The following is a 17,962-nucleotide window of genomic DNA, read 5'->3' as shown; positions in this document are numbered from 1 at the left end:
CTTTCCGGGACGCCTGGCTGGGGTCCGATTTTCCGGCACTTCTGCCGGTTTTCGGGGTTAATATCCGCCTGGCCTTGCGAGCGCCGCCGGGTAGCTCCTCCCCTGACGGCTGCCTCGCGCGCTTCTGCGATTGCTTGTTGTAAGCATTCGCTTCCGCACTTTTGGGGCTACCCGCGAAGACGAAGGGCTCCGTCTGGGTAGACTTCGGCACCTTCAATTTCACGGGTTCTGCCGCAGCCACAGTCGCCATGGGTTCAGCATGGTTCTGCTTGGCCGCGAACATCGACTTACGAAGTCTGAACAGGGCCTGCTTGAGGTCCTTGCTGATGTTAGACTTCGAGGACGCAAAGTCAATTATGGAGTCGAGCTGCTGTGCAGCCACTTCCATCGCAGAGAGCCCATCTCTACTTTTATTGATGGCCCTCATCAACCACGCTCCATCCATAACCTCACCCGATGCGTTAGCCGGGGATGAAATATGGTTTCCAGCACTGGCACTACGTGCACTGCTGCCTCCTCCTGCTTCTGCTCTCCTCAACGGAGACCTAGCTAACCCACTTCTTGCGAAGGGGTTCGCTTCCCTACTACTGCTACTACCTGCACTACTACTATTATTTTGATTTTGGTTTAAGTTTGTATTCATGATTGGATCCCACGAGTAGCACGGGAAAAGAGGTCCACCACGCCAGAGCCCTGCATTAACGCGGTAAGGGACACAATACTGTGAGGGGTGCCCAGGTGCCCCACAGGCTCCGTTAACGGCCGAACATTGGTGTGTCATCCCCGCATTCCCTGAGTGACCTTCTCAGAGGATCTGTTTGCAGATTTCCCCCTTGTAAAAAACAAAAAAAAAAAGACCGTAAGCATCGTGTACTGAATATACGCATCTTAAACAAAGCATGATTATTATACACAGCACAGACGTAGCGCTGCTGGCGATGACCGATGATGCTCTTGATTTCTTAAGGCAGTATATACTTTCCTCTGCAAGTTCGAAAATCATCAAAAAAAAATTTAAATTATTCTTCATATTATTTAAACCGTGAATTTAATTATCAACTCTCAATTCTAAAATACATAATATTGCTTATATAGTCACACAGATAATCCTGATGGCACAAATTTACTATGTTCCAGGCTTTGGAGCGTACGAGAATTGCTGCAGCGGCATTGCCTTTCTCACCCAAAGGGGCAGCTATACTGGTACATCTATCTCTATAGCTTTGGGTTGAGTTGGAGTTGGCGTGGAGGCTCGATGATGGGGGTGGAAGTCCTAGAAGGAAGGAGATTTCTGGACACCACTACAAGCGCTGTCGGAAGCGCAACGGAACACATACACCACCGCTCAGTGGGAGACGCGCGCGTGTCGTATCGAAAATTTTACACCAAAAATTGCACACACAACCCAATTCTCACGGCTCACAGACAGCAGAGGGTGAAATTTTTACTATCCCCAAAGAAGGAAATTTAATTACCAAATGGCACTTGTTCTATCCTTTATCGCCAGCAAAGACAAACACTTAGATCGATTTCCCTACAATTCTGTACTATGTTCTGATCATTTAACTTTTTCACTTTTTCTTCATTGGACATCCTTCACATTTTTATCCTTTTTCATTGCTCAGTGTATTCAACATAAATTAACTTCTTGAATGTCAATCCAAAGTACTGCAACCGTAGGGCGATTTCTTAATGCCTTATGAGCAAGAACATCAAAATCGCTTATCCAATGATGAACGCATGAATCGTACAATCCTTACGATTTTTCAGCCAAAACTTTCGAAGCGATGAAGGTTTTTTTCTGCTAGCAATTTATTCACTAGACACTAGAACAACCATGAAGAAAAAAAAACTTGGCAAGCGTGCCACCAGGTAATAAATTTTCAATCCACACACGCACTCTCATGATCAGGTCACGGCTTCAAGGCCAAAATTGCATTTTTTTTCTGTTAGGCCAAGCCGTTCTCACTTCACGAATTCCATCAATAATTTTCACCGTTCCATCCAGCAAGTTATTCCTTTTTCACTTCAAACACCTCCCAAATTTTTCCCCACGACACGGGTGGCCAAATTTTTTCACGTTCCGATTCGAAGAACCGATGGCACGAAAACTCAATCTGTCTTTTCACTCGTAAACTGTCCGACAATCACCGAGGAAAAAGTCATTGCACTGCAACAATTAATTAAGCTATCATTTTCTAGTTGTGCAGCACTCTCTCAAGTTTTTCCCCCATGGAACAACGAAGGAAAAAATCGACTGCAAAATCCTATTATTTAACCGTTCCATACAACGTTCCAATATCGCGCCTCGACGACGAATCCTCGATCCGAACAGTATAGTAGTACTAGGCAGATACTAGCTGCTAGAGCTACCACAGCCTCTGAGAAGAAAAGATTCGCCTTTTCCGCGCGCGCTCACGTAACGTACCTCTCCCGAGACGAATCCGCTATCGAATGGCGGCGGCAACCGTGTCGTATTACGAGAATATTGGAAATACTACAATACACTAGAACCGCCCCAACCTCCCCCGCAGGGCCTTCAACAGCACCGTCGCATGTGGTGTTCAAACGAGAGAGAGAGAAACCCAGAGCGGGAGCAGTCCTCCATCGCGTAGTAGACCAAGGATAACTATGGCCTTCAACCCACCACCCACCACCCCCAAACCCTACAAGCAAAGAGAAAAGCATGAAAAATCCTTCCTTCACATAGAATATCAGTGTTTGTGTTGGTAGGGTGCAATTGCGAGAGTTAGGCCAAAGTACGCAGGCGCTCGCTGGGCCCTTCCCGAAAATGGGAAATTTTGCCATGTTCGAAAAACTGTGACAACTCCGTGTTGGAGCTGTCAGGATTGCCAAAGGACATTGGTAAGGAAGAAAATTCAAACATTGATTACAGAACGGGGGGCTCGTTTCAAAGCACCACAATATAGGTTGCAGTCCCCACGTTTTTCCTAGGGCTTTATTGCAGACCCATAGGGCATTAGTACCCTTGCTTATGAGTCATAAGTTATGACCTTGCTCAGATGAGATTTCCAGTTCAATTTCTTATCCAAAGTAGCCCCAAGATGTTTGTCAGAACATTGAAATTGAATCCATTTAAAAAAGGCTGTGTAAGCTTTACCTTTTTCATTCTGGTAAAAGGCACGATAATAGTTTTTGAAAGGTTTACGTTTAACCCCTCTTTCCTACACCATTTGAGAGTAATGTTTAACGCAGTTTGCAACCGATCGGAAATCGTATTATCAAACTTTCTACGAACCAAGATGGCCACATCATCGGCATATCCAATTACCTCAAAACCTTGATCTTCTAGATTTCTAAGGAGTTCGTCTACTACAAGAGACCACAGTAAGGGCGATAATACTTCTCCTTGACGACATCCCTTAGTAGATCTTGTAGATATTTGCGCAGATCAGCAGAAATTGTCCGACCCATTCGATAACACTTTTATCCAAATCCCTTGCTTCCATGGCTGAACTCATAGAGCTCCTTCAATATCGAGAAAAGCAACCACGACTATTTCTTTGGCTTCAAGAGTTTTCTCGATTTTATTTACCAGCGGCTGCAGCACCGTAATGGTAGATTTACCTGATTGATACGCAAATTGGTATTTACAAAGAAGCATTTCTATTAAACTTGTTGACTTGATGAAGTCATCAATTGTCTTTAAAAGAACAGAGGAAAGGCTTATAGGTCTAAAGGCTTTGGGAGTTGTTTTATCCTTTCTTCCAGCTTTTGGAATGAAAACAACTCGAACCTTTTGCCACGCTTTTGGAATACAGTCATACCTCGATATAATGTAACCTCTTTATAACGTAACTCCACATAACGTAATTTTTACCTCGATATAACGTAACTTTTTTGGCTCTCATTTATTTTTCCAATTTTTATTTAAAAAAAGATTCACGAACTGCAATAAAAAAAATCAAGATTCAAACACCAACCAATATTAAATCATAGCAATTCAAGCGATAACTATCACTGATTACAGTCATAAATCGATATCGAGTGAGCTATAAGTTAATGTTAAAACCAACATTTTGTCATTGCTGTATATTTGAATACATCATGCTTCTTCATGTTTGTTAGATTTACGCTCCCACAGGATCCAAGCCTGCTGCACACTCATTTTCTATGAAAACTTCAATATAATTTATTGACTTTGCATTCAAAAAGACCAAATCAAAGGCAGATTAGACTTGTGTGTAGCCGGGCCACCCTGCCATCATCGATGCATTTAACGTATATTTGATAAACATTTTTTTCTTAACAGTGCTTAATGAAATATTAAGCTATTGCAGATGCTATTTACAGATATCCTTCAAATGGTATCGCCAAGAATTTGATGTTTCTCCTGAAATTTCTCCATGGATTTCAACTAGAATGATTTTGAGGATGCCTTCAGAAATTCCGCCAAAAATTTCTCCATTGACTCATCTTAAACTCCAATTCCACCAAGAAATGGTTCAAACATTCCTACAGGAATTTTTCATGAATATGTCCAAGAGCTGTTTCCAAGGAATTCCGGAATATGGGAATTTTAAATTCAACCATTTAGATTTTCCTCAATATTTTTTTCTTAATATATTTATGAATTCTGCTGTAAAAAAAATTTCACCAAGTAATTTCTCCGGGATATACACTACCCACCATAAGTATGGAATCGCGTATTGCAACACTCATACTTGGTTCTTCAAACCATTCCGCATCTGATACTTTATATTTTTCCAGAGTCTAGAGATGCATAAATTATTTCAGTAATTTTTGATGAATTCTTCCGCCTTTTGAGAGAACAATTCAGTCATAATTCTTTGAATAAGGTACCGTGGGGCAAGTGGGTAATGAAATTCGCATAGTTGAGATTCTTCAAATTCTAGAGACTTAAAATTGAAACAAATGAGGTGGTGTATATTTTTTAGCTTGACTCCCACCAAATATAAGCAGCATGCTGAAATTAAATTTTATGAAAAATTGAAGAAAAAAACACAGAAAAAGTTTTTGAAAAATGTCTCCTTACTCCTTACTTACTTTTAGTTTACCGTTTTGAAAAATAATTTCAAAAACAAACAGTTATATTCACAATTTCTATTAGCTTTAACATTTGTTAAGGCTTCCCAATGAACAATAACACAAGTAACATATAAACAAAGAAAACGTTATTCTTTTCACTTGAATTTTCTTCTGTTCAGTTATGTTAGTTGAAATGATTCGACAACATTATAACTGCAACATTTCCAATGCTAGTTCTAACATTATGGGACAGCAATTGCATTTCTGCTCTGTAGAATTTCCACCGCTCGTTATTTGTTTTTGAGAAAGTCGAATATGACGTCGGATAACTCTTCGGGAGAAATCAAACGGAATTCTTCAATAACGTATTTAGAATCTTTTTTTATGTGGATAGACCTATACCCCATTTTTATGTTTTGAACTAGTTTACATTGACATTCCACGAGATTTCCGTGTGTTCTCTAATATTACAACTTTTCAGTCAACGTCTTCCTTTTAATTGGCTGCCTGAAGTAGACATATTAATATTGTAATGTTTGGCAACATCTTTTAGAGAAGTTCCATGATTTCTAATAGCTTTTAACGCTTGAGTATAGTGTTTCTTGATTTATCAGCACGTTATGTTTTTCTATTATAATTGCGAACCATGTTTACTTATGGCTACTTAAGTACGAAAACTCAAATTCAATCTCTAATGATAAACTTTTCACTTGCCCCACCTGATAAGAAAATTGACGGTGTTTAAATTTAGTTATTTTTAAGTCTACGTCGAATTAATTCTAAAACTTTTTTTATTGCGGTTTGAAACTGTCACAGAGGACAACTAAGAAGTGGTACAGGAAATTATTTTCCGAAACTTTTTTCCACTGAAAATATTAAAATAAGACTGTACGCCGCCAACTTGTTACGGAGTAACAGTTGACAGGTTAACAATTTTTCGCTCTATTATGCAAAAATGGCTGAAAAATCTCAGAAATCTCTTACCTATCGTAATGTTCTGAATGGCCTCAAAGGTTTACGCATGAGTTTAAAACGTTAATTCACATATTCAGTAAAATATATCAATTGTTTTCACTTACCCTATTTACCCACTTACCCCGCGGTACCTTACTCTACAAATTATTAATTTATTGTACAGGTATTCGTCCAAAAACACGAAAAACAAATTTCTTGGTGTTTCTCCAGCAATTATAATTTTCTGCAGAACTTTCTCCAAATATTTATGCAAAAACCATGATATGTACTACTTAAGTTTCTTCAAGGATTCTATGTGAAATGAAATCCTCCTTTGATTCCATCAGGAATTTCTTAAGAAAGTTCTCAATGATTATTTTTCATTGGGTTAAGTCTAGAAATTTGTCTATGGTTTTTTTAATTACAAACATATGTTCAGAGATTCGAGCAAGTTCTCCAGATCCCCCAGAAAATTCTTCTAGGATACTGCCGATAATTCCATCCCGTATTCGTTCAGAAACTTTTTCAACTTTTTCCTCAAAGATAGTTCTTGTTTTTAATGGTTTTCAAGTGTTAGTTTTTTTGTAAAAGAATTCTTGAGACATTTAGTCTCAAGTTTTGTCAAGAAATTACAAAAAGATTTGCTTTAGGAGTTTTACAACGAGTTCCTCATAACAAAATTCTTGAAGTTCCTTAATTGTCTGCTAGAAATGTTCATAAACTGCTCAAAATTAACTTTTTTAAATATTTCTGGAAGATCTCATTTATCAATTTATTTTCTAGTTTCTCCAAGTGTTCAACGATTCCTCCAAAGATTTTTCCTGAATACATTTCCTTAATGATTATTGCAATGGAGAGGTTAAAAAAATAAATATATAAAAAAATAATGCGGAAATATATCGAAAAAATATGTGAGATAAACTGAAAATGCCTGCTAGTTCAATAATATCAATGTAAGACCCATTTTCTCATCAAACAATATATGTGGAACGAAATTTAGAAAAATAAATGCTTCGATATAACGTAACGAAAATAAAAATCGAGTTACGTTACACTTGCTTTGAATATTTCGGTTAAGATCGTCTCTTTTCCTCGTTGTAGTAAGCCTAGGAAAATGTCATCTTTCCCGGCAGATTTGAAATGCTGAAAAGAACTCAATGCCCATTCGACCCTCGAAGGCGTGAAAATTTCACAAGCTTTCTGATAGGCATTTATCGACCATACATGTCTTGCCTCCTCTGAGACCTGTTCTTCATCCAAATATGGGATCGATTCAGGGAAATGAGTTCTCATCATTACTTCCAGTGTTCCAGAAGAAAGAGTCAACAGTAAAACTGCCGTCTTCTTTTTTAAGGCTACCTTCTTCTTCTTCTTCTTTCTGGCGTTACGTCCCAACTGGGACAAAGCCTGCTTCTCAGCTTAGTGTTCTTATGAGCACTTCCACAATTATTAACTGAGAGCTTCCTTTGCCAATTGACCATTTTTGCATGTGTATATCGTGTGGCAGGAACGATGATACTCTATGCCCTGGGAGTCGAGAAAATTTCCAACCCGAAAAGATCCTCGACCGGTGGGATTCTAACCCACGACCCTCAGCTTGGACATGCTGAATAGCTGCGCGTGTACCGCTACGGCTATCTGGGCCTACCTAGACCATTTGAATTATCTTTCGAAAGGACTTTGTGCAGCCTTGCAGCTGCAGGAGCGTTGTTGATGCTTTCACATACCCGTCTCCAGTCCTTACGTTTGGCGTGTCTTAGTTCTCTGTTGTATTCTGCTTTTTTGTATTCAGCCCGATCCAAAGTGATCGTTGCTCTATTGAACAACCGCCTGGATTTCTTCCTCAATCCTGCCAGCTTGAGGACACTTAATTGGTTGGTAAATGCAGCGAATAGCGTAGCCTCCTGCCCAGCAACTCCTATCCCTACCTCCTCGTGGTATTTGTCGGGGTACGAGCAACCTTAGGCAAGATCGGGTAACCAACTCCCAACTCTTTAGACTCCGCTTACTGTGATCGATCTAATATCATGTACCATCAGTGTACCAGATTCCGCTCATTTAAGGGAAGTTATGTGTTCAAATGTGTATTCTAAAATAACTGTTTTTTCGATCAATACTATTTTTATGTCATAGTGTAGCTCCAAGTATAGATAATCAGTGGCAAAATAAAAATTATTTGAAAAACTTTCATAAAAAAATGTTTAATTGCATTTGTTACTGCATTTAAGTGTTCCTATTTCGGCTCACGGTATACAGATTTCGTGACGAACTTACTAAAAAATGCATTATTTCAAATTTTGTTATTTATGCTGATATTTTTTATGGTCAAACCATAGCTATCACAGTAATAAAGCATGCTGTATACTAAAATCGACATTTCTTTAAAATTTTGTTTAATTTTTCGCATGAACGGTTATTGGAACACACAAAAAATACCTAGTGATCCAATAACACTGCGGAACCCGTTTTTGTCGCAAGCATCAAAATATCACTATGTACTTAATTAAGGGTTGCTGAATATATTACCGTTTTCAAAAATATCACAGCACGTCTAGTTTTTGAGATATTGGCAGTTGAAAATGCAAAATTTGACTATTTCAGCCAACAAGTTTCCCAGCTTGTAAGACAGTTTATTAGCTTAATTTGCCACAGAATTCAAACTTTATGTTTAAAACAATACTTATCAGCAAAATTCATAATGCCTAAAAGTTATTTTTTAGTTTTTTAGAACAGTATTGTATTTTGCCATATAAGAGAAACCAAGAGTTTTGTTTGGAGACTGCAAGCGTTTTAAAAAAGTCGACTTAATCTAAACTTTATCGTGTAATTTCAACCATATTATTTCTAAAATGAAAATTGAAGTCCTATTTCACATGCTTGCTGGATTGGATCACATAAAAAATTGATAAATCATACTTTAAATTTCATGCAGGGACATTTCTGAGAACGGCATCAGATTCAGCGGCCCCAAATCTACTAGAGACACATAATTTAATCCTTGAGACACGCAAAAATATCATTTTTGTTACGCTGTGAGTAGTTGATGGCCAATGAATTCATAGATTAATTATGTTTGATTCCCGTTCACTAGGGCTTGAAGAAATAATGTCAATGTGTGTTTTCTATACCACATATATTGAGAAAACTGTGTTTTTTGGGTACTGTAGCGAACAAATCTGGATCAAACAATGTTAAAACTCAATTTAATCTTAATAGCGTCTTCAACAAACTTTAACAGAATAAAATTAGCTTTCAAATAGTGGTAATAGCAAGTGATTTTGATTTCCCACATGCTAGTTATGATTTTTCAAACTTTTAAATAAGCCCAAAAACACTTTTTTAACTTGAAGCATATCGTAATCTTTATCAAATGAGCTGAAAATTTGACCAGACGTTGTTCTTAGCATGAGAATTCGTAATACTGCTTGACCGGAAGATTTACAGACATTTTTTTCAAATATGAACAGGTCTAATGTTTACACTAGTTACCGGAAATAGGGACATGAGCGGACACTGGTGCACTGATGGTATATTCAACTTTTAATGACTTTACATACAGTTATTTCGATTGTTTTAGCAAATATCTCTTTTTTCACTTTCTTTGCCATATCGATTTCGGTTTATTGTGAATATATCCTAAAGCGTTGATTTTTTATAAATACTTTGTATCAAACAAACCACCGTAGAGCTATCTCGATTATTTTTTAAGTTATAGACGTTTTTTAAACATATAATTTTCAAAATGTTGAAAAACTCTGCAATAAAATGTTCTCACGGTTTTTTCACCATAATTGGAGAAAAAGATTATCTTTACAATGGTGACAATATTGGGAATCCGTTTGCGCTTTTCAGTGATATTCACATTTGAAAACAATCATTTTTCGAAGAAAATCTCTGATAACTCTGCAAACATAAGAAATACATTAGTAGTTTCTTCTGCAAAAAGTTGCGCAATCAAAAGTGCTCGGAATAAAGTTTTTGCGATAAATTATCATATAAAAAGTTATAAAAAAAAATGATTTTTCAGGTTCACCCTAACTTTTTTGTTCAAAAAAGTCATATCTTGCGAATCATAAGGGATAAAAATGTAGGTTCCTCGGCAAAGTTGCTCTAAATCGGTTGTTTTCAAACATTGTAGAACATTGGATAGGCATAAATGTGTCAGCAAAAAAGTTTGTGTTCTGATTTTGTAAATCATGTAGGCCACCCTAATTTCACATCACTGAAAAAATGTCTAAACAATATGAAAAAACTTTTCCGAGGACACGATACAGACTGAAGCGGAATCAGCAAACCCGCCTATTCCGGGACAAAAAGCGCCGCCTGGAAGAGGTGGAATGCAAAGAGATGAAGTTGCTGTACCGTTCTCAAGAAACGCGGAAGTTCTATCAGAAGCTCAACACATCCCGCAAAGGCTTCGTGTCGCGAGCTGAAATGTGCCGGGATAAGGATGAGAGCATCTTGACGGACGGACGCTATGTGATCGGAAAGTGGAATCAGCACTACGATGAACGATGAATTACGCAGAGAACACAGGCACAGAAAGTCAGGACAGCGAAGGTGATGACTACGTCAGCACAGCGGACAGTGGAAACCAACCAGCTCCCACGATGGGGGATGTTAAGGATACCATTCAACAGCTCAATAACAACAAGGTCGCTGGTAAGGATGGTATCGGAGCCAAACTCATCAAGATGGGCCCAGCGAGGTAGGCTGCTTGTCTGCATCTGCTGATAGTCAGAATCTGGGAAACGGAACAGCTAACGAAGGAGTTGAAGTAAGGCGTTATATACCTTATCTACAAAAAGGCGACAAACTGGAGTGTGAAAATTATCGTGCAATCACTATCCTAAACGCCGCCCGTAACGCGGGTAGATCACCTTTTCGAGGTGCGTTACGGGGTAAGATCTACCATATTGTACTCTTGTTGTATCTGTTCTTGTGAATATTTATAAGTTAGGGTCGGAAGAGTATAAGAGAGTAACAAGGTACTAAGACCCACCTATTTGTCCTAGATAATGAGGAGGTCGATGTGAAAAAATGGCTCAATCAGCATCTGAGGTTGGTTTCAACTCATGAGACAATTTCTTTCCGAGTTCAAGAGTTTCTTTCGATATCTAGGAGGGAAACGAAAATAAATAAAAATAAGCTTTTTGTTTCAAGGAATCTAAATGTTTCATGGGATGAAACCTGTTCACAGTTTCAAAAAACGACTTTGAACCTTATAAGTAGAAGCAATAATTTGATACGCTAGAGTACCGATGCATGGTCAAAATCAGTATCATTCAACCAGCTTAGTGGCCGAACCTGATTAAGGGGCGCGCTTTTGAGAGTTTAATGGTAACAAACTGTTTTCTCCAAAAGGTATAAATAGCGGTATCTTTTTCTAAAGAGGCTCTATGCAAAATGGTAAAGAATGATATTTGTATATAAAACGACTACTTCATTATTTCTCAATAGTAATGGAGTAGAACGACATGCACTAAACAAAGGACACGGGTATACCACAAAAGATCAAAGAAAACTGGTCGCAGTGGTTCATCCCGAACAGAAACAGAAACAGATCCTAAACGCCGCCTCCAAGATTCTCTTCCATCGCCTATCACCTATAGGAAACGAGTTCGTGGGTAGTTATCAAGCTGGTTTCATCGTCGGCCGCTCGACAACGAACCAGATCTTTTCCGTGCGGCAAATCCTCTAGAAATGCCATGAGTACAAGGTCTCTGCGCACCATCTGTTCATCGATTTCAAGGCGGCATAGAACAGTATTGACCGTGTAGAGCTATGGAAGGTCATGGACGAGAACTTTCCAACTTTCCCGGGAAGTTCACAAGATTGATTAGAGCAACGATGGAAGGTGTACAAAACTGCGTGAAGATCTCAGGCGGACACTCCAATTCGTTCGAGTTTCAGCAGGGACTACGACAAGTTGATGGACTTACGTGCCTGTTGTTCAATAAGGACTGTTCATTTAAGAAAGTGGACACGTATTTTTTAAAGCAAACTGTTTATTTTCGAACAAATTCATGAGTTGTTTTGAAATATATGGAAATCAAAGTAATCTCGACCAAATTCACATAAGATTGAACATTTATTGAGCATTCCTGGATAATGATCTGACTTTTCTCTTGATGCCTCCCATCGAATTCTGCACAACTTTCTTCGTAACTTTTCTTTGTGTTGCTTACCACATTTTCTTGAAAAAATCCATGGAACTTGCTTATCTTCCATCTTTCTTAAGATGTTGTTTGATTATTGGCCAATATTTCCAAATGGGGCATAGTTATGGGCAATTCGGTAGAATCTGCCATGTTTTAACAAATTCGACTTTTTCCTTCTTGAACATCTCCAAAGTAGCTGAAGCATAGTGAGCCGATGCCAGCCCTGGCCAAAACAATGGAGGCTTGTTATACTTTCGGTAGATGGGCAGAAGACGTTTTTAAATGCATTCAGTTCTGTAATTTTCGCCGTTGATTGAACCCGTTGTGAAAAATGTAGTACTTTTCATACCGCAGGAGCAAATTGCTTGCCATAAAAAAACTTTTTTCCCATTTTTTTCTGTTCGGATGTATTGCACGTCGTCATAAGCATCTGTTTTCGATACAGTGTTGAAAAATTGGATTTTGGACACTTCACGATTTAAGCCAAACCTCGGAACGACAGCTTTTCTGAACACCATTTGTGCAGAATAAATCTGCGTGTCGCCATGTTAAACCGACCTATCGCTTGGAATTTACAACTGTTCGATGTTAACTTTCTTCTGCTGTCAAAATAAACACTTGAGTACACACTGAAACAAAATTTGAATTTTTTCCTTGGAATATTCACACCAAAATGAATCAGGTGTCCACTTTCTTTAATGAACAGTCCTTATTGCGCTTGAAGGTGTCATGCGGAGAGCCGGACTTAACAGTCGAGGCACAATTTTCACGAGATCCGGACAATTTGTTTGCTTCGCGGACGACATGGATATTATTGAGAAAATTTGAAACGGTGGCAGATTTGTTCACCCGCCTGAAACGCGAAGCAGCAAGAGTCGGACTTATGGTGAATGAGTCGAAAACAAAGTACATGCTGGTAAGCGGAACTGAGCGCGACAGGGCCCGCCAAGGAAGCAGTGTCACGAAACACGGAGATTCTTCCGAGGTGGTGGGCGAGTTCGTCTACCTCGGATCCTTGCTGACAACTAACAACAGTGTTGGACGGAAAATACGAAGGCGCATCATCTGTGGAAGTCGTGCCTACTATGGGCTCCAGAAGAAGCTGCAGTCAAGAAAGATTCACGCCCGCACCAAATGCACGATGTACAAAATGCTCATTAGACCGGTAGTCCTCTACGGGTATGAAACGTGGACTATGCTCGAAGAGGACCTGCAAGTTTTTGGGATTTTCGAACGCCGGGTGCTTAGGACGATCTTCGGCGGCGTTCAGGAGAACGGTGTGTGGCAGCGAAGGATAAACTACGAGCTCGCCCAGCCCTGTATCCAGAAGGTGGCCAAAGCTGGAAGGATACGCTGGGCAGAACATGTTGCGAGAATGCAGGACAACAGCCCTATAAAGATGCTGATCACTTAGAATCCGGAGAGAGGCGGCCATAAACCGAGTGATTTAGCGATATATTGTTGGCAAGGTTTTATCAAGTTGATTAATGTAGAACCAAATATAGGAATAAATAATCATACAGCGGGGGTTCGATTCCCACTGAAGCCATTGAAACTTTTCGTTAAAAATGTTTCTTGATTGTGTGTCATTAAAGCATGCTTGTCCGTTGTCTAGTGTTAGGTTACAGTCTGTGTAGCTAAATGGCTGAAGACGGTGTCGGTCTTTTTAAAGATGAGGTTCGTCGGATCGCATCTCGCTGGTCGAGCATCTTTTTGGGTTGTAAATTATCTCAACTTCTCTTGGCACATAGTATCTTCGTGGTTGCATTACGACACACACATGCGAAAAGGTCACTAGCTCTAAGATAACTATGGGCGTGCTAAATAGGGCGGATCAAAATTTAAAAAAAAAAAACGAAAATCCAATCTCTCATATCTTCCTTACCATTCTTACCATAAAAATAGTGTTCTGTGAAATTTTCAGCTTTCTACGTGGTGATATAAAGGTGGCCCACAGACGATGTAGGTTTATATGGAAATTACTATGAAGAAATTTTGAGAAATGTTCCAATCACGTTAGTACTGAAATGTAAGTACAAACTTATCATCCCATAGTAAACTCATTATTCAACCCATAATAAACAAATTTGCTGAAGAGAGCGATTCAAACCGACGGACAGGAGAAGAGACATTTATGAGTTTGTTTGCTATTATTTACCTTCATATAGGATTATAGCCCTGTAAACATCTACAAAATTCCCAGACAATATAAGCTCAAAATTGGTTTCTTCAGCAACATCCTTCATTGAAATTTGAAGAATGAGTTTACACTATGTACCTACATTACACTACTGAAGAGTATGGAATATTTTTCCAAATTTCTCTATAGTAATTTCCATACAAACGTACATTGTCTTTGAGCAACCTTTAAATCACCACCTGGAAATTTAACAGAACACTCTTTAAATGCTTAGGATTGTAAGGAAAATATGGGAGATGGGATCTTCAAACATTTTTAAAATTTGAATCACCCTAGTGCTCATAAGAACACTGAGCTGCGAAGCATGTTCTGTCCCAATTAGGATATAAAGCCAGAAAGAAGAAGATTATGAAATGATTTGGATCAAAATAAATCATCTTTTCAGATAAGATCACCAAGAACGAATTGAACGGTCCAATCTGAAAAAGGAAACTATCTTAGATTATGATCTATTTTGATTAGTACGATGCTACAGAATTATTTCTGGCAATTTTTGTTGTACAGACAGAAAAATATGTGTTTCAAATATTATTCTAAGCCAAAACAACATTTGTATTCGAGGAAACAAGCCGGTTATGACCGAAAGAGAGCATACTCTAATGGCCTCTTTTATGCATATAGGACCATTTGACATGTTTCTACAGCAAAACAGTTTTACTTTAGGCTTTATATAACTTGTACCTTCACTAATCGCCAGTCTATCCTTACTGAATATTGCATGCAAGTAGATAGTTGGATAAAGAAGGATAAAAAATATTGAATTCGTGTTTGACGGCTTTTTGTTTTCTTTTCCCTCCGTTTGTAAACACCTGCAAATACAAACGCAGTGTACACAAAATTCTAAGATTTGCATCAGAGTCAATTGTCTGATATGGTATTTAGGGATTAAAGATATCAACACTTGATATTTCACCGTGTTTCGAATCCGTGTGAAGTTTTTCTGCATTTCAAAATGCAAGACGTATCCGAATTCAACATTAGCTTCGTGAAGCTGGTTGAGGCACATCCCTGCCTTTATGATACTACCACTGATGATTATTACCGCGGACATGTTCAAGATCAAGCCTGGAGTTCAATAGCTCGGACTATTGGTCCTACTGGTGGGAACGATGTCTTTTATGTGGAAGATACTTTTGAATAACAATTTTGTTTACTTTTAGTTACTGTCAAGGAATGCAAAGCCAGGTGGCGAAACTTGCGTGGTAGGTTCACCAAGCATTTGAAAAGTTACGCGTCTGCGGATCCTGTTGAAAACAACAAACGTCCGTATTACTTGGCGGAGCATTTGGAATTTCTGCTTCCTTTTACAAAATCCAAAAAGTTAGGAGAAGAGGATGATACTCCGTTTGAGGACCATATTTCTCGATTCTTGGAAATAGATTCCTCAATTTCAGATAACCCCGTAGAGGGTGAGGAGCTTGGAGCTCATGAAGCTATCGAATACAAATATCAAAGAGCACAAAGCGAGACAGATCGTAATGATAGACTTGGCCATGACCGACACGAACCTCACCGCGACGTTGAACGCCCTAATAAACGAATGGCACCCTATGGCTCTGATCCCATACCGATGCATGAAAAATATCGTCGACTAAGTAGTTCTGGCCAACGAAAATATGCAGAACACGATGATGGCAGTCGATCACACCGCGCAAACGATATAGTCGATTATAAAGATAGTGATGTTCTGTTCTTGATGAGCTTGCTCCCAGATCTGAAGCGGATGAACGACGTCCAAAAAAGAAACTATAAAATCGGAATCCTCAGTCTGGGTGGCGAAATTCTCAATGAACATTCCACTCAACCAAATTCCATCTCGGCCGCTGCCGTTCAGAGGCTGATTAGACGGAATTCATCCTACATGTCCCCCGATTCGGGCATGCCAAGATCCCAGCGCAAAGGTGTCCAAACATCGGAGAATGAAGAATCAACCGAGAATTCTACATCTAACTAGATTCGGTAAATCGGCCATATCGAAGTACATATTAGCTAAGAATAAATGTTAATCGTAACTTAAGATTAGAATTGAGTGCGTCCTATTTTAGTATTTCATGCATTTTATCGAAAATGATTGTGATTTATTTTAAATGTGTGTAAGAGAATAAAGCATAATTTCATCTATCTATTTCACTATTTTACATTTATTGAGTAAATATGGTAACAAAGCAAATGGATCATTAAAATAACCAAAACGGCCGCTATGAAAAGCATAGATAGCGCCAACGTAGCCTGGTGTGTTTGACAGAACAACAATGCTGTCACAGTGTTAAATCCCATATACAGTGGCGCCTTTGTTTTGATGCGGTAAGCACTTGCAAAAACTACATTCAATGATCCATTATCACAGAATGATGAGGTTTCATTCTACAAGTTGTGTGTACGATCCAAAGCAACTCTTGTTTTAAAGAAAATGAAAACAAGTCTAAATTGAAAGACACAAAATACCCATACCTATTTTATATTGCAGAAGACAGTGTTTGGATTATTGAATACTAATCCTTACAGGGAACTTTCTTATGGGATCTACTCATTTGACATCTTTGACTTGATGTCCGTGTTCGGAAGGTGTTTTACAAGATTGTTTCGTCATGTCGTGTGATGTTTTTTTTTTGCGATTTCATTTAACATAATTTAGCAGAGCTGGACGAAATCAATTATCTATTTTTAGGGAATTCTCAGGCTACTCAATCGCGAATTTCATTAATGGAACATTGAACATTGAGCATTTGACATTGAAAAACTACGATAATAAAATGTAACATAACTAATCTGGTTTTTATTCATTAACACGATAGAGCGTGTTTTTGCTCTCTCGTGTTTTTCGCTCTAATAACAGCTATATCATATACTTAAATAAAAAAACGGATCCAAATTTGAACCTAATACCTTCACGGCTTTTACCATCCAGCTTCTTCCTCAGTTGGATAGGTCTCCATGCAAATGCTTTGCATTCAAATCTTCGTAGCTTCCCCAAATCCGGTTTAATTCTGGTCCAGCAAGAGTGATCTTTTCTTGAATTGCTATGGTCCGGCTTCTATTCAGCAGGTATACGTTGCAGTAAACGCAGCTTCACACCACATATTTTTGGCATTCTTGAGTCGATTAGCATGCATTTTACCTTCTCAACCAACGTACGATTGAATCGCTCCGCAAAAACATGTTGCTGCGGTGAGTAAGCGACCGTTGACTGGACCGTTGACCTGTAAAACTTCCGTTGCTCATTTGAACAATATTCTGTACCTTGATCTACGATCAACTTGCTGATCTTATGGTTCCAATGGGCTGACGCCATCGCCACATAAGGTACCGTGGGGCAAGTTGGTAATGGATTTCGCATAGTTGGGATTCTTCACCTTCTAGCGCCTTTAAATTAAAACAAATGAGGTCGTGTATATTTTTTATATTTTTTAGCTAGACTCCCACCAAACATAAGCAGTATGCTGAAATTGATTTTAATGTAAAATTGAAGAAGAAAAAAGTTTTTGAAAAACGTCTCCCTTCTTTATCTCCCTAGTTTATCGTTTTGAACAATGAATTCAAAAACTAACAGTTACAGTATTGGACAAAACATTTGCAACTTTTTCGATTTTCCATACAAAATGATCAACTTTGGTAAGCTATATCTCAGTTATTTATG

General features: G+C 38.6%; 2 protein-coding genes across 5 annotated transcripts in view; one reads left to right on the top strand and one right to left on the bottom strand.

The window, feature by feature from the left end:
• The window catches only part of LOC5571425 (voltage-dependent calcium channel subunit alpha-2/delta-4), a 206,598-nt gene extending 204,148 nt beyond the window's left edge, over positions 1–2,450 (bottom strand). For all 4 annotated transcript variants that reach the window (XM_021845058.1, XM_021845059.1, XM_021845060.1 and 1 more), the window contains exon 1: positions 1,476–2,450. The gene's annotated coding sequence lies outside the window, so the exon portion shown is untranslated. The remainder of the gene's footprint in view (positions 1–1,475) is intronic.
• Positions 2,451–15,107: 12,657 nt separating this feature from the next.
• LOC5571426 lies at positions 15,108–16,450 on the top strand. The gene is made up of 2 exons (XM_001659628.2): positions 15,108–15,425; positions 15,486–16,450. Exons 1-2 carry the CDS (start codon positions 15,278–15,280, stop codon positions 16,277–16,279), a joined length of 942 nt encoding a protein of 313 aa, XP_001659678.1. The 5' UTR covers positions 15,108–15,277; the 3' UTR covers positions 16,280–16,450.
• The last annotated feature ends 1,512 nt before the right edge of the window (positions 16,451–17,962 follow it).

This window comes from Aedes aegypti, chromosome 2 (assembly GCF_002204515.2).
Source record: "Aedes aegypti strain LVP_AGWG chromosome 2, AaegL5.0 Primary Assembly, whole genome shotgun sequence".
NCBI classification, from domain to species: Eukaryota; Metazoa; Arthropoda; class Insecta; order Diptera; family Culicidae; genus Aedes; species Aedes aegypti.
The sequence above is the reverse complement of the archived record's forward strand: the minus strand, read 5'-3'. Positions and strand labels throughout refer to the sequence as shown.

Excerpts from the sequence above, each read along its gene's own strand:
- LOC5571426 (XM_001659628.2), top strand. The coding sequence starts at position 15,278 with ATGCAAGACGTATCCGAATTCAACATTAGCTTCGTGAAGCTGGTTGAG. Across the intron at positions 15,426-15,485 it reads TCGGACTATTGGTCCTACTG|TTACTGTCAAGGAATGCAAA; the intron begins GTGGGAACGATG and ends GTTTACTTTTAG.